The sequence below is a fragment of the Micropterus dolomieu genome, linkage group LG16 (genome assembly GCF_021292245.1).
Source record: "Micropterus dolomieu isolate WLL.071019.BEF.003 ecotype Adirondacks linkage group LG16, ASM2129224v1, whole genome shotgun sequence".
NCBI classification, from domain to species: Eukaryota; Metazoa; Chordata; class Actinopteri; order Centrarchiformes; family Centrarchidae; genus Micropterus; species Micropterus dolomieu.
Genome location: NC_060165.1, coordinates 8,366,224 through 8,388,959, shown reverse-complemented (window position 1 = coordinate 8,388,959; position 22,736 = coordinate 8,366,224). Strand labels below are relative to the sequence as shown.

At 40.6% G+C, this 22,736-nt stretch overlaps 1 protein-coding gene across 6 annotated transcripts in view; it reads right to left on the bottom strand.

Annotated features, from left to right (window-relative positions):
• The window catches only part of celsr1a (cadherin EGF LAG seven-pass G-type receptor 1a), a 94,328-nt gene that overhangs the window by 27,437 nt on the left and 44,155 nt on the right, over positions 1–22,736 (bottom strand). For all 6 annotated transcript variants that reach the window (XM_046072451.1, XM_046072449.1, XM_046072453.1 and 3 more), the window contains exons 5-9: positions 22,229–22,344; positions 20,614–20,702; positions 5,353–5,510; positions 3,235–3,398; positions 2,810–2,935 (exon numbers count right to left, since the gene is read on the bottom strand). In XM_046072451.1, coding sequence (XP_045928407.1) covers positions 2,810–2,935; positions 3,235–3,398; positions 5,353–5,510; positions 20,614–20,702; positions 22,229–22,344 — 653 coding nt within the window. The remainder of the gene's footprint in view (positions 1–2,809; positions 2,936–3,234; positions 3,399–5,352; positions 5,511–20,613; positions 20,703–22,228; positions 22,345–22,736) is intronic.

Below are 22,736 nucleotides of genomic sequence, written 5' to 3'. Positions count from 1 at the left end.
GCAGAGCAAATGAAGTCTACATACTGTATCATCTAAGTCTGATGATCTCTGGATTAATTCTGATATATTAACAGTATCCGGTTGTTGACAAGAGCATCACTTTCTTTTGTCCTTTCACATTTGTTACTATTTGTTTTATAGTGATGTCCGACGGTGAGTCCATAAACGGAATGTCGCCGGTTTTTTAAGTTTTTTTTTTTAGTTTTTAAGACGCACAGAGAGAGAGAGTGAAAATATGGGTGGTTAGAACAGTCCTGTTGGGATTTACGCATGACGCACAGCTTCCTCTCAATGTAGGTTTACCTGCTTCAACAACGAGCTGCTCCGTGTTACTGTCACAATGATTCTTCGCATTGTAAAGATTATTTAGATGCTTTAGGAGTAATTAGATTTTATGGGCTGCCTGTGTTAATTCAAAGTAAGTAGTTTGGTGGTCTACATGTCCATAATAAAAGAGACAAAAATAGTGGCTAGGCAGCAAACTGATATTTTAAAGTGATCTTATGAACACATTCATGGAGATTTAAAAAGGAAAATAATTGTTTTAAACAGAAATAGCTAAATTACAGATAATAAACAATCAAAGCAAATTGCATTCCCTAGAAATAACCTGTTGCACAGCAGATGAAATATATATTTAAATATAGTTAATTATAGTTATAATTGTACTTTTTCTTGAGTAAAGATTTTTACTCTACCTGCCACTGGGCAGCGGCACCAGTACTAGCTCTGATATGGTGAACATGTGACAGGCAGCAACAGGGAATTGATGAGAGCAATAGTAAAACAGAGTCAAAGCCTACAGAGTCCAAAGCACCAGTTTGATGATGATATGGCTTATTTATTTATTTATTTATTTATTTATTCATTTATTTATTTTATTCAAGGACTCAGCTGAGTTGATGCTAACATTTGCTACTTAGAACTAAACACAAATTACTGCTGTAGTTGATGGGAATGTAAGTATTTTTGCAGGGCTGAATTGAAATGTTGACCTATTGAAGGTGCTAGATAATTTATTCCACAGTGACACTGAATAGCTGTAGCAAATTGTCAAACTATGTCACTGTGAACCACCAATGTCAAACTGAGGGTGGTCACCTGTAGCTTTGCTGCTAGCAAAGCTAAAACAACAAACACACCAAACGTGGCTGATGAGACGGTCACTACATCCCAGTAGGCCTTTAGTTTAATTCAAGAGGCTGAGCAAAAATCTAAAGAGTGGTAATCTCTTTCCTTAAATTCTGCTGGATCAGAGTGAGTTCTCACAGCTCTGTAAAAGCTACAATTTGCGGATGGGAGAGCAGGTACAGTAGAGCTTTGACCCGGTCCGAGGACTTAAGCCTAACCAGACGTCAACAAGTCTGCAGCCAAGTCCAACTAGAATCCAAACTGAGTCTCACTTTGTTTCATCTGAACAACTTTCTCCCTTTTTTTCCTCACTCCTCAAATATATTAACTTATTAACCAGGTATGTTGACATCCTTACTTATTGCAAGAGCTTGTTTGACCAGAGATTAAAACTTGAGATCTACTTGTCATAATAACAAGCTAGTGCGACCCATGAGCATGTAGTGTTTTCCAGAATACTGCATGTTTATATTTAGCCTGACTGTAATCAGCGTGACAGAACTCAATCCTCATCTTTAAAAAATGGTCTATACAATTGAAATCTGATCTTTTGGAATAAGAAGAAAAATAAACAGTCTGACCAGGTGGGTGACTTCCAGTGGAATTCAAGTCTTTTCATGTCTGTCCAATCTGGATGATTTTGGCAGCGTAAAATACACAATAACAAATCTCTTGTTTCTCATGCGGCAGCTACGTGTGTGAAGCCTCAAACCAAATGTGTCAACAAGCAACAGAGCAGCCAAAACCTCTTCCCAGCTTGCTGTGATCCCGGCCCAGTTCAGATACTGGATACCGGGGCCTGGCACTGGCTGGGCGGCTACCTCATTGACGAGAGGGCAAGGAGAGGTATTCACAACTTCACACATTGTTTGGAAGCTCGCCTTGGAGGAGGAAATCAAAGTTCTCTCCTTACCGTAGAAGAACATGAGATGGGTTATGGAGTGTAAATCACAACACTGTTGGCAAACTGTGATGCTTTTGTGTTGACAAATGTATAAGCTCACCAACTATCTGTCTATCTACCTACCTATCTATCTATCTATAAGTACTACACCCAGGTTTGCACTAGAGCAACCTGATCTGTGCCTCACATGTCTGCAGAGGTGGCGCAAAAGGGACAGCTATGGGGTCAGTGTGTGTGCGTGTGTGTGTTTTTGTTTTGTCCTTTGATACAGGGTTTTGATAAGTGAGTCACAGTTTGCCCTAAAATGGCAGACCTTAGGCCATGTTTAGTGTCTGCACAGTAGTGAGCAGAGGCTTCACTGTGACTTTCCATTGTGACTGCTGCGTGAGTCAGAATGAGTCAGGGGAGGTGCTCCTTATCCCATTTGATCTCTGAAGCACACACAACTTCCTGGATGTCCTCAAGACACACACACACACACACACACACACACACACACACACACACACACACACGTCACTGTGTGTTACTGTGGGTAAACACACGTATGTGCACGCTGAGAAGCTCACAGAGGAGCATGTAGATACAGGCACATTCGGCCCGAGACACACCTGCATATGAATGCACATGGTAATGCAAACACACACGCCTAAATACAGACAAGTTTTGACTCTATCTTGAGAGATAATTCCTTTTTTAATTCCTAGAAAATGAATGTCCTCTTCCTCTGGAAATAAATAAACTCACTCTGTTTCTCACGCACACATTTCTAACCTTGTTCACAATTCTTGCCGCCGTAACCAGTTGGGCAGTCGCAGCTGTAGGTGTTCCACCTGCTGATGCACACTCCTCCGTTCTGACACACATCATTCGTGCAAAAGTTTTTCTTTGCTGGACAACCTTGACATCAAAAACATAAAAAGATTAATATATGTATTTATCTGTTTATGGGGTGCAGAAACAGAGAAAATAAACAATTTTATTTGAAACTACTAAAACTGAATCATCACACTTTTCCTCTTCGATACTTTTCTCTTTAAGCTTTAAACTGATATCATCATGACCATTAGGCCCTTAAAACCCCTGCAAAGTTAGTCAATAACTGTTTTACCTTACAGTTCCAATCAGCAAGAGTGTTAGTCCTAGAAATAAGCAAGGTCTCTATCGAGTGAGCACGGCTTTGGTTTAGCATGTCTAACCTGCTGCGGTGCCGTTGTTAGCGATGTAGCTGGCCATGTCGATGGGTTTGCTGTCAATGCTGAGGTTTCTCATGCAGCCCACAAAGTTTCTGTTCCTGACCGGGAAGTCTTCAGGTAGGTTGGGAACTCCGCCCAGCAACAGTGGTCCTGTCAAGTCCAGTGACCTGCAGACGACACAGACAGGGACTAGATCAGAGCAAAAAACTTTGACTTCCTTGTAACTGAATGTGTGTAAACCTAAACCACAATATAAAATCAGGTGTAGACACAAACAAACTGATTCAGCTCCACAATGAGTAAATCCATATTTTTCGAATAAATAACGCAAATAATAATTAAGAACTTCTGGACTCTACTGTATCTAAATCTGTCACAAACAAATCAGTGACACTCTGTCGATGCCCCGAGTTTACACCAGAAAGGACGACTGAGGTATCAGTCCTTCGCATGACTGACATTTCTGAAATATGGCTACTGTGTCCAAGGTTTTAAGCTGTCACAAGGCTAACTGCTACAATCGTCACGACGAAATCAGGTTCCACATACTAGGTCATGTAGGAAGCTGCTTACATCCCGAGCCTCTAAAACACTCAAACATCAAACAGCAAATGGCTTTAAGAGATTTAATGTAATGCAATGCTGCACAACAAACCCTCCACAAAACCACTGGATGTATAAGTTGTGTGCGTTTGTTGCTTGGTCAGGAGCTTAATCAAAGAGCCTTGAGCGAAATCCCTGCTTAAATCAAATGCATCTTGGAACCAGTTTTAGAGCAACGCACTACAACAGTAGCTGTACAAAAACTCTTCTGTGTTGCCTCAAAATAATGATGATGGTAGCAGCAGAATGAATTCAGAAGTGTACAGAAACATTTTGTCTGCCAATTTACGGAGAAATGCATTGAAACTAATCGGGAGGAAGTTTATCATGCAGCAGGACAATGACCCAAAGCACACTGCCAACAAAACAAAGGACTTCATCAGGGGGGAAAAGTGGAAGGTTTTAGACTGGCCAAGTCAGTCACCTGACCTTAACCAAATAATGCCACCAAATATTTAATGTTATTTACTTTAAGATTATTTGTTCCTTTACTTTTGCTCACCTAAGAATGCTGTGGTCTAATACAAATGGTGAAATCTCCTGAGTTGTTTAACACATCTAGAGGTAAATACCAGGAAATAAAAGCTGAAATTCTGAACTGTTGTCTCATACTCATCTTTTGATCTTAAACCGAAATGTCTTCAGTGAACAACAAAAACAAAGGAATTTGCCTTACCGTTCCAATACTTTTGGAGGGGACTGTTTGTATATATATATATATATATATTTTAGGTTAACCCTCCCTCTAAACTGCACTGGTATAACTGAACTAAACCTACAGTTCTTCCACCATCCAATATTGTAACTTTTGGTATAGTTCGATTCGATGAACAGCATTGAAGTCTTGTTAGTTATGGTTAAAGGAAGCTTACAATAAAGTGAAACTGAAAGTAAACTGGTTCCTGCTTTGTGCCACAGTCATACTCTGGATCATGTCAAGACATTCTCCACAGCAAAATTTCGCTTGTTTGCACACACCAGTGTAATGTATATTTGTATATTCCATCTTGACACAGTTAAATATCCTCCAAACGCCTCTCAGCGTCTGTGACCTGTGAAACAAGTTCCTGGAGGAATGTAACCTCATTAACTCCTCTTTGAAGCTTTCCCTCTCTCTCTCTCTGTCTCCACCCTCTGCATACTAAATGTGTCTCAGCATGCTAGCTCTCCCCCAAAAAACTCTCACGCTATAAAAATAAAAATTAATTAGCATGTGGTAAGAACACACAGTAAGTCGGATAAAGCTTGTGATGAGATGAGCTTTTGGTTGTCACAGCAGAAAGGCCACGAGGATGAGCAAAGAGATTAAGAGACAAAAACAGCACGGTAGAATGAGACTTGGGTAATCTGTTATAATGAAGGCAATCTGACGTAGCCCCCAAGGTACAACATATTTACCTATTAGTCTGACTAGTCTGTGTGCAAGGTGTGCGTGGGATGAATTGGAGATAATGAGTGTAAAGACCTAATAAGAGAAAGAAAAAGGTGAGTGAAAGAGAAAGACAGACTCCAGCTTACTTCTTCTGTCCGGTCTGGGTGCCTTGGGCAGCGCAGGAGTAGTTGCCGATCTGCTTCCCGAAGCGAATCGCCATGGAGATGTCACAGTCATCTACGGCGACCACGGCCACCTTTTCTCCAGAGGGTCCATGAGGGATGCCTAGGCGCCCAATATTCGGCTGAAAAATAAAATAAAGATTGCATTCAGTTATTCATCAACTGTTACAAATTATAGTGTAACAGGTAAATCTCTAAGAATCCAACAATCTTTATATAAGATTCTCTACACCAGCAATTCCACATTCACCCCAGGGGGTACTTGTGGTGACTGTAGAGTAGCTAAAGTGTATATTTTGAAACAACAATGTCAATCAATTGTAAATGGAAACACCACAATTTGGGATTAAGTGACAAACAATAAGCAGGGAAGCAGAAAAGCAAAGAGAAAAAGTTAGCTTAATGTAATGGATGAATAGTTTATTAAATAGATAGCAGAAGGCTAAAGGTAATGGATAAATGGTTAAAATGCACAGCTAACAGTAATTAGTAGTTAGCTAATGGATAAAGGGTTGGAATAAAACAAAGGAATAGGTGATGGTTAAAACAGTTAACTAAAAGTAATGGTTAGATGGTTAAAGTCCAGCTTCTACAAATGGCATTAGTACAAATGCAAAGTTAAACAAACTGACTTCAATATTGACAGTTAAATTGTATGAAAACAATATTGTAGCATCAACTATTACATCCACTTTTATGTCATTATAAGTTGAAATAGATTTAGTTTTATGTGTAACATGATGAGTTTAGTGACTTAAGTTCATCTGACAGGGTTGTGGGCGTATATCTGACATAAAAGAACACAGGTCTACGCAACAAGGAATCACATTTACGGTCTGCTTTTGCCTACCTGAGTGCCAAAATTATTTTTTACAGTGTATTTTTAGTGTAATATGCCTCAACTGACTAGATGCAGCAAAATATTTAATGCTCGATTTTTTTTTTTTATTTCTTTCAATGTGAGAAACTTGGCTGGGACGGCAGCTTTAGTGCAGATCAGCGCTACACAAACAACGTCAAGCTGACTTCACCCGACTTGGAGTAGAAGTACACAGGCCTCTCTTGGCTTAAGATGACAAATAGCCCATTGTGCATTATCTCACACCTAATGATTACAAAGTAGGCTAATTCCTCAATCAAGGCCTGTGGCCGACAAATGTTGATCTGAGAAAATGTGGATCAGCTTAGAAAATCAGGCCACCAAATCGCTTTAGTTTTTGTAATATCTAACCTGAGACCGAAGTTCGACGGTGTGTTTCCTAAACAATAGAGGACTTGGAACAGGAAGCAGAAGGAATTTGAGGAGTTCAATAAAAAGAAATGCTTCCACCAATTGAATAACACCTCTTTTCATTGGTGCCATAAAAGTGAATTACAGCACAGGAGGTTGTAAAGGCATCATAAAATAAACTCTCTTTAGACAAATAAAGATGGTTTGTCCAACATATATACAGTAAAATGAGTGTTAGTAGTGTTTACATTACATTTTCTTGCGATGAGTGGCATACAATAGATCAAAATGATGAGTCTGTCTGCTGTCTCTCCTCAGAGAATCGTAAATTGTGACTATATCAACACACAACCATGGGACTACAGATCCCAGATCTGATCACAGCGCAGTGTTAACACGAGGCTGTTTAGAGGTTGACAGTTTGAGCGATAGCATGAGAGTCTTTCAAACCACTACGGTGGCGCATCTATATAGCTCAATGAAAATGAAGGACAAAGATAATTTTGTTCTTGAATAAATTGTACACATTAGTTCATTTCAGTCATTTTGTCTTTTTTAATATGAGAGACAAACACTGATAAAAGAAACGGAAGAGATGCTGAAAGAAAAAGAGATGCATGGATAGAAATACCGTGTGTGCATGTGTGTGTCTCCTTCATAAATAGGATTAGAGTAATGAGATACTGGTGGGGCACAGAGACCGCAAACAAAGGAAGAGGGGGAAAAAAAGAGGGCGACAAAAAGAAAAGAAAGAGAGAAAGACAAAAATAGGGAGGTGAACAGACCAGAAATAAGAGACTGAAACAGACAGACAAAAGAGAAACTGGCAGACGGGTAGAAAATGAGCAACAGAGGGGTGCAGTGTCTTCTATTTTGGCTCAGGTGGGCTCCGGTCCGGGCATATTTTCCAACCCACAGGGAGTTTGTCGCTGCCACTCCCTTCAACGTGCCCTGTTTCCAGTGATTCCACCAAAAACACCTTCCATAAAGAAGAACAGGAAGGCTGAACTGAACAGCAGTGCACCTCTGACTCCACTGCTGTTTTCTTTCTCTGTTGCTTCTAATCTCATTTTGAGTTTTATTTTTCACTCACGCGCATGCAGTGTCACGAGCAAACTCATGCCACACAGATATTCATGCGAGAGAAAGAGAGTGTGTGGGCAAGTTGTGGGAGGATTTGATCCCTTTCCTGTGGAAGTGTGACAACAGATAGTGCGAGCCGCAGGAGCCATATCTGTTTTGCTTGTGTCTGTCTATAATCAGCTTGTATGTGGAGTATGTATAGCAATCATGCTAGTAGGAAACCACACCCCTGTCATTGGCAACCAGTCAATCGCCTCCTCTGCACAGTATCTACAGGTGCTTACTTGTGTTAGTTACCCTCAGCTCCTAACATCTAATGTCTTTCCAGGCAGCCAACGCGTACCAGTAAACTCCCGGGGCCTCCCTCTGTAGGGTGAAGTAGCATAATTTAAATTAGAAAAGTAGGACAGGCCTTCTTTGAGCGCCGTGATTTAGTGTGTTATGTAACTTGGATTGAACTTCTAGAACTGACAAGACAGCAGCCTGTGGTGAAACACTGCGCTTGGGGGAATCTGTTACGTCAGCTTCACACAGGTGAGGGATCAAGGGACTTGCTCAAGTGTGCGCAAGAGGAGAAATAAAAAAAGATCTGGGTCTGTTCATAAAGCAGCAAAGCCTGCAGACTGAACCTGTAGGAGAAAAAAAACAAGGTTGGCAGCATGCAGCTACAATGAAGACCCTAATGCAAATAATCAAAAATGTTCAAAGAAGCTCATCAGTGGAAAAAGAAGAATAGATTGGGCAAAAGAGTAGGAAATAATAGCCATGGTCCTCTTTTGTATGCCCAAAATCACAGTAGAGAACAGAAGTAAAAAGAAATCCTAGTGATTGGTCATTATGCTTTGACAGTATGTTTTGTAGTTTGTTAAAACAGCTTCTTAAAATAAACACATTCCCTTAAAAATCTATAAATGAATGTATTTTTTTCACAAATGTGGGTTGAGTCAAACAATGACTCAAATTACATTTCAAAACCAGTGGGGAAATGAAAACGAGAGGGAAAGTGTGATAACTGAATGTAAGCTTTTCAAGGGCCAAAAAAGGTAATTTGTCTGACAGAGAAAATCACTCAGTCGGTGACTCTTCTAACAGAGGAATCTGTAGTTAGGTGGATTACAATCTTATCATCTCTTTTGAGTTCAGTCAAGCGAGGATGGGCTGAGATAAAGACAGGAAGCAAAACATGGCAGAGAGACACCCAGATGGCGTACGTAATGGACCTACAGCCCAAAAAATCTCAAGCGGTGCAGCTGTTATACGTGTTGATAATTCATATACACATGTACACGCTATGTAAGTGCTAAATGACATGTATTTAGGGTATCTGTGTACTGTGTGTAGTAGTGGGTATAGGGGCATTACTGCAGCTGTTAGTAAGTAACTCCTTCGGGCTCATACTCACACTTCCCACGCCACTTTTACACACACATTCACAAACACTTAGTGCATGGATGAATCACGGCAATACAACCTGTCAATCACACGCGCTTTGATCATCAGTGCATACTGTCAATTACACACGCTTTGATTCAAAACAATATCAAAACCTGAAGCGTGATAATGGAACCAATGTTAGACAAAACATTTACTAAGCCTCTCTTAAAGGGGTACTCAACAGTTTTTACACTTGAAGTGATTAAGAGTACTAGAAGGACACATTTGGGACATGGAGTATTAAAGACGTTGGCATTTAACATGCCGACTGAACTAAACTGTGCAATTGGCTGATTTATAGGAAGCATAAGAAGCAGAGTTTTTGGAGTTTAATCCATACTAAGAACTAAAAGTCAGGATATCTAAGCCTCTGTTGCTTCAAGCTACACTCAAGCTTTACTTTAACCTACTTTATCTCTTACATCTTGTCCTAAATTGAACATTGGTGTTCCCCCCCTCCCCCCCCCCCCCCCCCCCCCATGGTTTTAAAGGGCACTTGGCCCTCACTTTGAGGGGGTCCCATGAGAGTCTCTTATTTACCCTCCCCCTGACTCGGGGCTGCTGAAGATTCCCTCTCTCTGAGGTGTCGTCTCCAGGGGCGATAGGCTTGCTGCAGCCATGGGAACACACTTGATCCCCACAGCTAGCGACAAAGACGAGGAGGGCAGTGTACACGAGTGGACTGAGGAGCGTGCCCACACACACACACACACACACCAAAACTTCAACATACACCAAAACACAACTTTCGCTCCACAGCGACACCCCGTCTACACGCAGACACAGGACAAAGACCCACCCAGGCGCACAAACACCCCCTTCCTCTCACTAACACACACATTGACAACTCTACTACCATCGGGCCGTCTGTCAAAGCTGACATGACAACTCAACCAGCCCCGCGGCCAGGATAAAGAGCCTTGCTGCACAGATTGAGTTACATGCAGTTTGACAGCTTAGCCAGAAAAGACCTTAAACACTGTCAAAATGATCAACTAATATGTGTGTGTGTGTGTGTGTGTGTGTTGTGGGTGGGATAGAGGGAATCCTCGGCGGTGATTATGTGTTTGTTTGTGTGTTTGAGGACTATGGGAAGGATGTCTGCAGAATGTGTTTAAGCGTGTGCGCTTAGTGAGCAAATGGCAAGCTTTCGTGTGTGTGTGTGAGAGGCAGGAAGCGGCTGGCGGAGTTGCAGATGGCCAAACAGTTCACTTCGATAATAAAGGAAAAAGGGCACACACACACTTGTGTTTTATTTGGACTCGCCAGAGGAAAAGCAATTGTTTCGCCGACTCCTGGTTGCACTGGCTGGGTATTTTAAATGTGATCACCTGATGCTTTAAGGTGTTTGTGCACGCTGTGTTTCTTTGCTGAGTTATATATATATATATATATATATAATAGCCATCAAGGAACTGTTTTAGTGCTGCAACCTAAACTGGAGCCAAGATAAAGTTAGGAATTGGACCAACATCAATATCAGTGTTTGTGTGTGTATGTAAAGTTGGCCCTGTTTATGGTCATGTCATGCACAGGCTAGTGTGTCCCACCTTCCCTCTGGCAGCAACAGACTCTGTCATGTCCACATTACCTCACCTGCCCTCTGGCTATGTAAACCAAGAAGTATGAATTATTCAAACACACACACACACCACACACACACACACACACACACACACACACACACACACACACACACACACACACACACACACACACACACACACACACACACACACACACACAGTTCCCCAAGGCTTTACACAAGGCTGCGATGTCCCGTGTTCAAGCCTATATGTTACTGCTGTCTTCATCGTCTCATCACACCTCTATCCATCAGTGTAACAGAGGGACAGCGGCCATTGTTGGCTATTAGCTTTCAAGCAGCAAAATAAATGTGTGTATGACATAAAAACTGAGGTAAATGTAACTGTATCCTATTTGGAAGGCTTGAGAAAATTCCTTTTACAACTTGACAAACATAGCCACCTGCCTTTATAGTGACATCAATGGGGATTACCTTCTAATTTATGTTTTTTCAACCACTTGTTAAAAAGCATACTTTACAGACAGGTTTTGTCTCTTACTTATTCTGCATGATTTATCATGACTCACTAACTTAAAAGTTTGTATATTTAACACTGCTATCATGCAATACAATTGTACAGACGTGTCATTATCAAAGAATATGCAAAGATGATGGAAAAAAATCGTTCTCGTTTCCAAACAAAATTATAGAGTAATGATAGTCTATCCTTAAAGTAAAACTTTGAAAATACACTTACTTGCCAAAAATAAATTAAAAGATCAATAATACTGTCATGTCTGTCAGTTAAATATGCAGCTGCGGTGGACAGTTAGCTTAGATAAGCAGGGGGAAAACTCTAGTGTGGCTCTCTCCTAAGGTAATAAAATCTGCCAACCATCACCACTAAAGATCACTAATCAATGTTATATTTTGTTTAATTCATACAAAAGTTGAAGTGTAAAAATGTTCAACTCCCGCATGGCTCTAGCTTCATATTTAGCGCACAAATATCAGAGTGGCTTCAATTTTCTTATCTAACTCTTGATAAGAACAAGAATGAGCGTCTTTCCCAAAATACTGAACTACCTTAAATGTAGCAAGCAAATAATAGGCAGCTTTTAAAAGTTAATATGAATTATGGCTCTGACAGTCAAATAATCAAATTCCTTTCTGTTACTGTAAAATATTCCTGGAAGAAATTCCTAATAATTCCTACAAAATCTATAAAAATCTAATCTAAATCTGACAGCTGTTGTATGATACACTAACTATTTAACCATTATCTAAACAGCCTTGTAGAGAGAACAGCATAAAGCAATTAAGGATCACTTGGAGTGATGCTAATGTTTAGCAGTAAAAGCAGTGGCACAAATAAAATGACCTTGATAGGATCATATAAGAGATAAGAGGTATACATAAGTGGAAAAATATAAGAGAGAAAGATGAGGAGACAGAGAGATGGAAGAAGAGTTGGAGGAAGACACATTAGTTCCAGGAGTTTAGAGTGGTTATAAACTATACGAATGTTCCTCTCTCTCAACTTCACATCTACACTTTCTCAGAACCCCCTCCTCCAAATTCCACTGTCGGTCTGCCTCTCTCAATGTTAATAAGAGGTTTAGGTCATGCTAGGTGAGGTGTGTGAAATTCCCTCCTTTCAGTGACACACACACTCCCTTACATCACAGGAGTGCGAGGAAGGAATGTAAAAATGAGTTAAAGTGAACAGAAGAGAGAGAGATGAAGTCAGTTAAGCAGTCATGTATGAGGGCAGAGTGACAGATTTATCAGCTTTATCTTTGTTCCTTAATAACACAATACTGTACACATCTGCTGTTCCTACTGACTAGTAACTTGCTAGGCAAACACACATAAACGTCTGCATAAAGGTTCAACTGATGTGGGTGTTTTAAGACTGAGTGGCTAGCAGTCATAACATCTGCATCTGGACCCTCCATCTTTATATATGGCATCAATCACCCCTTCTTGCTTTAGAAGCCAAGTCATTATCTACCTGCCTTTGGAGGCTAACTAGCTAAACTGTCATTAGACTGGAACAGCCACCTTCATTGCTGGGCGCTAGGTGCTCTTAGCTTGCTAGGTGTAGCTAAACCAACATGCTAGCAAGTAGAGAAGATACAATATTTTTAGGAAACCAACAATTTGCCCCACAATTTGAGGACAGTTTAGCTAGTTAGTGTTGAGGTATGCCGTAGGAAGAGAATCGCTCAAGAGTGTCCTCGAATAGCTTGGCTTCTAAACCGAGAAGAGGTAGCTGAATGACGAAAAAACTTTGTGTAAGCCATATATAAAGGCAGAGGGTCCTGGTGTAGGTACCAGATATGCTCGGCCTGGCAGTTCTGTCCATCTACTAGACAATGTAATGTGTTACATTATCTGCAAATGCAGGACCCCGAGCTGATCTTCCAGGCTGAACATATCTGATGCTTGCATTAGTGTCTCCGTGAATAAGCAAGGGGGTGCATCCCACAGTAAGAAACATAATTTTTTTCATATCATAATTTGACAATTCTCAGAAAAAAAATTACAAACAATTTCTGTATTCAATAATCAATTATGGAAGCCCAAATTATGTGATGATTCATTAACGTTACTTTACTTTATCAGACTAAAGCGTTTTAAGGATCATTTTAACCCTGCCACACACACAATTTGTAGAAGGTTGCTACAACATGTGCTGAAGCCTGAAATTGGGACCTGAAATCTGTTCCACTGAAAAGATATTTAACTATTATTTAGTTTAATTCTCCAATTAATACCAGCTAATAATGACCACTCAGGATCTTAGTGTAAAACAAGAGTAGATTAAGGATACAATCTAAAATTTAATCCTTTAAACTATGTTAGTCTTAACAGAAGCGTATGAGCCCAGAGACATTTGCTATCTTGCTCATTAGGAGAGCCATCTTTGATTTCTGAGTGTTGTTAATCCTCCCTGACAGAATTGCTGTTTCAGCCCGCCGCTCTGATGCCAAGGAAAACACAATCTCCCTGGGAGTCTACCTACCTACCTGTCTGCCTGCCTGCCAATGCTCAGACATGTTTATTTCACCTGAGCGAACCTCAATGGAGGAAGTGAGAGTTGACAGACAGCTGTTACTGTGTCATTCCTGTTTATATACCACTGGTTCACTTGTAGTTATGAGAGCTGTAGAGAAGGCCACTGAGTCAGATGAAGAAAATATATGTGCACATGCAAAACTGTTGAATAGGAGTCAGAAAGATGCAGCAGAAATGCAAGGAAGCAAGTCCTCAATAAGAGAGAGAGATGTTCTGCAACTGGACAGAACAAGGCTGGATATATGTCCCGTAACTGTCCCTACCTGCTTCACAAATACAGGCCCTGACCTCTGACTCCTCTAGAGTAACATCAAGACAATTTTGCACAACTCACACTGGGATATGTTGATGTAAGTAAAAAGCACTAATTACACTAACATTATTAACATGTGGACTGCGGAAAAGTCATCCCAAAATAAAAAGCACCTGAATTTGATACTCTTTATCTGCACTCCATATACACAGATCTGCTTAAAGACATACTCAAGCTCCTTGAACTTAAAATAACTTGTTCTGTTAATTTAATTCATTTCATTCCATCTGTGCTTAATGTTGTTTTAAAAGAAGATTGTAAAAGCACCTGAACATGCAGGCAGAAAAAGATTGTTTTGTACATTGAATAAAAGGAGTCGAGTTCTCAATCAGTAGGAGCAATGTTCTGATTAATGGGTCCCTGTTCCGTTTGTGGTGAGAAGCCGATCAAAAAAGTAGCAGAAACAGAAGAAAGCCAGGTCACATTGGAACTACCAACTACGAGGTCCACAAACATTCTACAGCCAAACCAAAAGCAGAAGTACCACACCAAAATGTATAAGAGCCTCTTTTATAGTCCAGACCAGACCAGGGCCAGGCTAAACTAGAGCTCACACCCTAGCGTGAGAGGCAATGTTACCTCTGTATATGTGAGGTAAGCATGCTCAGTAGAGTTAGTCCAGTCTGTACTAGAAGCAGAGAATGAGACCCCGGGGGGGGAAGCACCAGTGGGGACTAGGCTAGAGGTCAGAGGTTACCTCCTTCTGATTGAGCTCCAGCCAGGCAGTATAGAGCGGGAGCCGCAGAGCCCCACTGGAGTCCATCAGACTCCCCCCTTCCTGGGAGAGAGACACCGTGAGAGAGAGACACACACACACACACACACACACACACCGCGTTAGACCTGCAGCCCACAACCAAGTGTGTGTTGGATGTTTGTGTTTATTTCTACTGTCATGTGAAAGTCTCATCGCACCAGTTGGGGGGGGGGAGGGGTTGAGTTTTACTTTATTTGCGTGTGCAGAAAAAAATTTATTCATTTCCCTTAAAAAAGCATGTGAAATGTATACATTTACAATGTAGCGTATGTGTGCGTACAGAGGCATGCACGCTGAAGTGTTTGTGGTTTTGGGTTTGCTACCAGCAAATCTGCAAACAATTAACGACATCCAAAGTAAAACGCACTTCCTCCCACACAGCCCACTTCAAAAACATCTCTCCCACCACCTCACACAATAGGCTACAACTCATGCACTTCTGACGAAGATGTCTCTGGCAGATTTATACCACACTGTGAAAATACTTTGTTATGCCAAGGGCAGGTGAAATTTACAGCAGGAAAAGGACAGGGAATATTCCTTGTGGTCCAAGCATGTGAAAGCCCAAAACCTGCTTCCTCATGTCAACACGTTGTCACACCACACTGACACAAAACGCATGTTCACATGCTGCAGTACTAGATTACTTTGTTATAATTATGACAATCAGAGATCAAAAGCAGGCACTGTATCTATTTTTTTTTAATTCACAGATACTGGATGATGGATTACAGTTAGTAAAATGGCAGTTCCTGGTGTTTAAAATGCAGTGTGTGTGTTTATGTGTGATGATAACCTTAAGGGTTTGAGGTTTGGGGAAACCTGCGTCAAGAAGAACAAAGAATAACATGGCCTCTTCCTTTAAAAACACACCCTGCCGGGGAATGCAGAGTTTGGGGCTTCACCTCAAAAAATAACTACTTAACCTTAGCAGAGAAGCACTTAGCAGAGAAAATACACAAACCTACGATCGTGTCTGTGTCAAAACTCATTATAACAGACATGTAGGCACACTGTTCATCCCTATGCAAAGCTGATGAAGTGTGTGATGTAGATGGATGATAAATCCAAAACTAAATATTACAAGCAGAGTATTTATTTTAAGAGCAAATATTCACTGCATGCATGTATAGAAGCCTTGGAGTGTGTGTTTGATTGCATATCAGTTTGTCCTAGAAGCCCAATAAACCCTGAAGCATCAACAAAGAGACAGAGACAAAATACAAAGAGTGTTCAGAGTAATTGGATCTTGGATAATTTTGAAGCTCAGCAGAGGTGGAATGCAAAAATACACACGGCATATTTAAAAAGTACTTCAAGCTATGCTGTGGAGTAATTTGCACTTATGTTCTGATGATTAAAGTTCTGCCATGTAAGCAGCACCAGAGTGAGAGCGAGGGAGGAACAGCAGAAGCAGAAAGAGTGAACTTTTGGTACTCGCTGGTGATAAGAGCCAGATAAGCCTGTCTGGGAATGTCGTCTGCACACCCTTGCTGTAAATATCCTAGCCCATATTAGCCAGTGAAACACTATTAACATGTCTAACATCAAGCCTGCGAGCAGCGTAAAGCAGCCAGTAAAAAAATACTGCAAACGCACAGGCATGTCACATCTGCAGTCATGCTCTGCTTCACTGAATTTGGCACCATGTCGATGGATCACATGGAACTTAATTATAGTTTATTCCTAGCTGTGGTTTACAGTTAATTGGTGTTTCACTCATAAGCATTTTTCCATACTTGGCTGATGAAACATGAATACAGATATAATTAAGATTCCTGCAAATTCCTTCTTGTTTATTGCTTTCATGGTTCTAAAGTGAAATCAAACTGACTCAGGGATAATTTATTTTAGCTTTTTCCACAGCTTTCAAATGCACCTGAAGATCTTTATCCGCTGAGGGAGTTTATAGTAGAAAGCTACTTTACAAGCTAGTATGTATACCTTGAGTTAAGATTTTTCTGTCAATATAATATTTACAAGGTCAAGATTAAACTTTCAACTTAATTTGTAAGGTTTCTTTCAAGGCAAAACCTGTATTGTTAAATAATACTTTTTTGAATTGTAACAGTTATGGTGTGATTACAGATTACAGAAATTTAAATAATAATCAAGTATTCCTTGTCTGTTGGGCATCTATTCAATCTTGATGCAATCCATACAGGTGGCCTGGCAGGATATAGTGATGAAACAACTGACATCCTGCCCAGTATCCAGCTAAATGACATCATTTCCTGCAACAAGAGACATCATTTCCCAAGACAAAACCTCCTCCTGCTCCAAGAACCATCCACGCGCTTTATCTCTGCATGTGTATGTGTGAATGTGTTTCCTGTTTAGATCTGTCTGGCTGACACAGGCAACTGTCATTGAGACGCTGCACCATGGAATTTCAAAAATGCCTTTATCCTTCCACTTCTATTGTGTAACATCTCTAATAGCAGTACGGACATATGCACACATTCAAACACGCACACATTCAAACACACACACACGGTAGCTTTTTATTTGTCTTTGCCCCCCATAGATGCAAACACATGCTTTCCAATCGACCCAGATCGTTGCAACAATGGCAAGTCCGTGTCTGTTGTCATGCCAACCCTCCCCCCGACCTCTGACCTCTGTTTTTGAGCAGAGGCACCCTGGTTCTTTTGAAGAGAGCAGCAGCGGCTTTAAAAAGGGGGCTCCTGTACAGTCCTGGACAGCTTCAACCGCCTCATCATCTGACCCAATAAATCACAGTCTGTGCGTGCATGTGTGTATTGTGCTGCTAGGACCGTTAAAAACCAACTGGGGCTCATGCGGGAAGAACAACACTGGATTGGGTTGCGCCAGCTATTCATGAATCTATAGTATTACTAGGTTTATGTGCAGAGTCCTTCCTAAGTTCTTACTAACTTGTAGCAAGTTTCAAACTAGTGATTTACGGGTTACACCATTAAAAAATGTCTTAAACTTAACTAATGTCTAAATCAGTTGGCCTGTAAAAACCTGTAGTGCTGTTCACAAAAAATAACTGAACAGAAAGTCAGAAGCATCACAAGTTGAAACATAACTGCCAAAAACAACAGTTTTAGAGGGCTCAACAATATATTATTATTTTGTTATACTTAGATAAGCATTCATAGCAATATATGTTTCAGAGCTAGTAGCATTCATGAAGTTTAAAATGATAAATTTTAGATTATGCTAACCTAAGTGACACTATTTGGTTATTTAGGGATTACTGGAATAATATTTTGTAAGTGGTATTTTTGTGATATGCAAATTTGATTTCATTTAGACATACATAAATGTCCACTTAGTAGACACTTATTTTACAGCTAGGCTATGTTTGAAATTAGCTGGTGCAACTGGCTACTGATCTCATAAACAATAAATCACCAGAAGCCATCTTGTCCAAATCTCATCGTTTATGAAAATCCCTCAAAAGCACCCAGAATTTTAACATACGGACACAGAGAGAACATTATATATGTGTGTGAGTGTGTGCAGGTTTGCATGACATGAATCTGGATTACATCGCAGTTTGAGCACTGATCTTCTCTCTAGTCTTTCTGGGCTATGCAAGCAATGCTACCCACAGACAAATGTGTGTGTGTGTGTGTGTGAATCTAAAAGTGAGTGCCGCGGACATATGTGTGCCGTAATTCACGTCCATACATTCACATGTCAACACGTCTAATCTATTGTGAGAACATTACTGCTTTCTGCCATATACATTTCCACTAATCCCTCCAGCAACTGATACTGGATTATATTACCATCAGTCAATCCAACTTCTGATCATTCAACACAGTCAACCTCGGGCTAATTCAATGGAATGTGTCACCTGCTTTGCAGATCACCGTGCGGCATTAAGACTGATGTTGTTGGAACACACACGTCCCCTGCTTTGACATGCTAATAACACTAGTTTGTGTGCATACTACTTGTATCTGCATGTCACAGTCTCCAAAGAGGAAGCCTATAGGATCAGCAAACCTAAATAAAAAAGAAAAGGAACAAAGCAGGAAATCTGTTAGGACGTGGAAATTAATCTCTAGATTCCATGGAGACATCACTAGACAGCCCAACAGACAAACAAAACAAAGAGGTCTTCAGTGCCAACAGACTGTGCCCTGCAAGTAATACCTGTAGTAGTTAGGAGCCTTGCAGCAACATTGCCAAAGCACTACAAGGCTTAAGTTATTGTCTCCAGCATCATAAAGGCCGAGAGGCAGCCATACAGCCTAAATACACCTCAAACAATAGATACAGATGTGACCCTTCAGCTAACACAATACTGTATGCTAGCCCGATTCATCACCTTTGATGAATACTTCCCTGTCAACGCTACCAAGGATGCTATGGGCTCTATAGCTCAGAGACACAAAAAAGAGGCGAACAACCTGTGAAATGTGAGATGGTGTCCATTGTAGGCTAGAATTAAGGCCAAGAAGCAGGTTACACTCCTAAACAAGGTGCAAAACACACGCTCCTGAAATACGATGCTGGAAGTCTTGGCTTAAGCCGGTGATGCTACAGCTTTCAGCATTGGATACATGAAGGAAGAGCCAGGAAGAAAAGGAAAGTGATCAGTGGGGGAAAAAAAAGAGCATGAAAAGAAGGGTCGATGTCTTTTGTCAGAACATCACATAGCACATGCCTACCAGTTAGAATATTAGCTTTGAAAAGTTATAGAATAAGCTAGCACACTGTGTCAAATGTCCACAGGGCTTAAATTGATTGGCTTCAGTTGGGGAAGATGGCAAACTATTTAATTAATTGTTTCACCTTTAAATGAAAATGTAAAATTAATCTTTGGGCAGGTAAGAATAAAGATATCCGTCCCATTATCAGTGCCATGCGTTAACTCCGTTTTCAACCATAACATTGCCATTTCTTTCATGGTAGACCACTGACCAGATTGATGTAGAAGTCAGTTTGAGAGAAAATCCCTGTGATTTTAAGTCCTGATTGATTGTACACTCAACAACCAGACACAAACTATAGGACCTACATGTTAAGAGGGCCAGTGTTATCTTATTTTTGTCTGGCTTAATGTTATAACAATTATACCTGCAGGCTCTGGAAGTTTGTTGGAAATTAACACCAGAGATGCAATGCAATGTACACTCTTCTACTATAACATTACAGCTGAAGTGGATACATGAGCTAAGTTGTAAAATAATCGCTGTCTCTTTTCTGAGATTGGACATAGTAAAGAAGACATTAGACCATCGTGGGAACGTCTTGAAAAGGGATGTTAGACACTGTGAACAAACTAGGATTGTCTTACAGTAAAATTCGATTGAGATCGAACCATTATGAAAGTATCCATAGGCTACATATAAAGAGAATTCACCCTTAACATATATACTTAAGCTGTCTAGTGGGAAAATACAGTTTTTGAACTTTTGACCCTTGAAGCTGAAGCTAGGCCCCTGCACTTCTTGCAAAAAAGCTACACCATAATCCAGTGTCAAAGGCTAAAGTAGAGTGGTGAGCACCATGTCAGAGTTAACGTCACTAAACAAACTTGTACTCTTTAGATCATCTCCTGAACCAGCAGTCAAGGTCACTGCCTTGGTAGCCTCAAAGAGATCCACATTTCATAAGCTTTACTCCCATATTATCACTGCTGAGCTTGCTCACCCTGAACACTAGCTAATTGCGATCTCAACCTTTAATCCGGGCTACATCATTTATGGGCAATAATGGAATCTCCACCTCTAGTTTTTATAAAGTCTTCTGGCTGAATCTGTATCCTGCAGGAGGAGCAGCACCACCGGCAGGCTGGTTGATTAACTCCTTACCTTGTTGTAGTAATGGAGCTGGACAGAGTGCCACTGGCCGTCACTGACCCCACCTGGGATGTAGGGGGACACTGTCGTCTTCGTCTCCCCTGGAAGACGAGGGAATAAGGGAGAAAGAAAGTGATTAGAGGGAGGTTGGACATGGGTGAGTACAAACAGCAGCTACAGAGATGAGGTCAGTTTAACACCATTACATTATTAATTTCGAACCAAGAATAAGACACCTTTTTTGCAGGTGGAATGGGACCATAAGCAGGAAACAACAAACATGTTACCTCCTGTGGAGTAATATGTACAATTTACATTTATATCTAAAGCTTGTTAACATTAGCTCCTGGTCATACCAGACCAAGAAACGCAGAACCCCTGAGTGTGCTGAACTGAGGAAGGGTGCATTTTATTTGTTATGAATTCAACTTTTCATTTAGAAAAAGATGATTCAACAGTCTTTAATGTAATTGAATGAGGGGAGGAATGCTCACAGAAATTGAACATATTCCACAAGTCACTGCTAAGTTAGCATTGAAGGCAAACTCTGTGGCCTTGCATGATATAAACACACACACATACACGATCATAAATCAACTGTTGAGAAAGCCACTATTAGTCTGTGGTATCAATGGCTCTCAGTGAGAAGATTGTAGAGCACAATGGCACCAGATTTACTGGGGGTTTACTCTTGTTTGTCAAAGGCAGGAGCAGCCTGGGCAGTAATCCACTACTCTGGAAATCAGTAAACAGTATGGCAACACTGACAAGTAATGTGTGTGTCTTTGTGTGCGAGTGTTTGAGAGAGTTAATGAGTGATGTGTCCGTTTTCTGGCTGTGCACATGAGAAACAGATAGTGTGGTTAAGTAAGTGATTGTATGTCCTATTTTGCCCATGTATTTACTATGCTACATAAAGAAAGCAAAGCATTGAAAGAGAATTACAATTCAAAGACTTTCCTCCCACTCCTCTCATTAACAATGAGTCATAATTTTGAGTATTTAATTGGATGAGTCATGCATTCAGCATTTAGTCATATTTCAGATTTGAAGTTGGGCGCAAGGACTTGGCCTGGCTCCCAAACAGGGTTTTACCCAACATAATCATATTGAACTGGATTCCTTACTGTATAGTAGCATGGGAAAGTAGACCCACTCTGAAAACAACCCGAAGAATGTGTGTTTGATCTGCAATCCAACAGTTACCAGTTTTAACAATGATTATGGGTGTGATCCTCTGCTCATGGGTTTTTGCCTGTGTGTGTGCTTGTGTGTATTAACTAAGTTTACTGGCCAGTTAAATGTCTGTGGCAAGCAGTAAAACACACATCTCTCTTACCTACATGCACAGACACACACACACACACACACACACACAAATGAACATGTCCAAACTCTGGTACAATTGGATACACGCATGCACTAACACACACATACACAAAAACACGCAACCTTGTCAAAAGATATTGATATGAGTTATTTAGCAGGCTCTAAGTGAAAGTCACTTTAGATAAAGTGCACTTACACCTTAATCTACTTACCATGTAGCTGATATTAACAGCTATTACTTTAAGTGGTCACAGCACATACACTGGCATACACACATGCACACATTATGGGGCCTAACCTCCAGAGAAGGTGAGCTGAATCTGCTCGTCAATGATCTCCAGAGCGATGAAGTCATGTTTTTCATTGAATCTGCCGTTATAGAGAAGCAGAGCGTTTCTCTCTCTGGTAGCAAACCTGCAGAGACAGATATGATTTTAGGCCTTCTTTTAGATTCTACAGTGATGAAATCAATCCCAAAATGTTTATGCTGTTTTACCTATAAAATAGCTTAGCTTTTTGTTGTATAAAAATGTATTCATCAGATTTAAAAGTCCAAAAAAATAAAATGATAGATGTTTCACACAGAAAGTTTTGAGTGGATTCCAACAGTTTTTTCCAGCTCTACCTCATGTTTCCTGTCACATTTCTAAGCACCGATCCAACTTCAACAGGCCAGGACTGTCTGAACAGTTGAAGACCTTGCAGATAGCTTAACGATGAAAGGACGTGGAGCTCTTGAGGAAAAGTCAGTTAGAAAGGAAAGGCAGGATGTGTAAAGCCGGTGGGCCGCAGAGAGGAAACAGTTC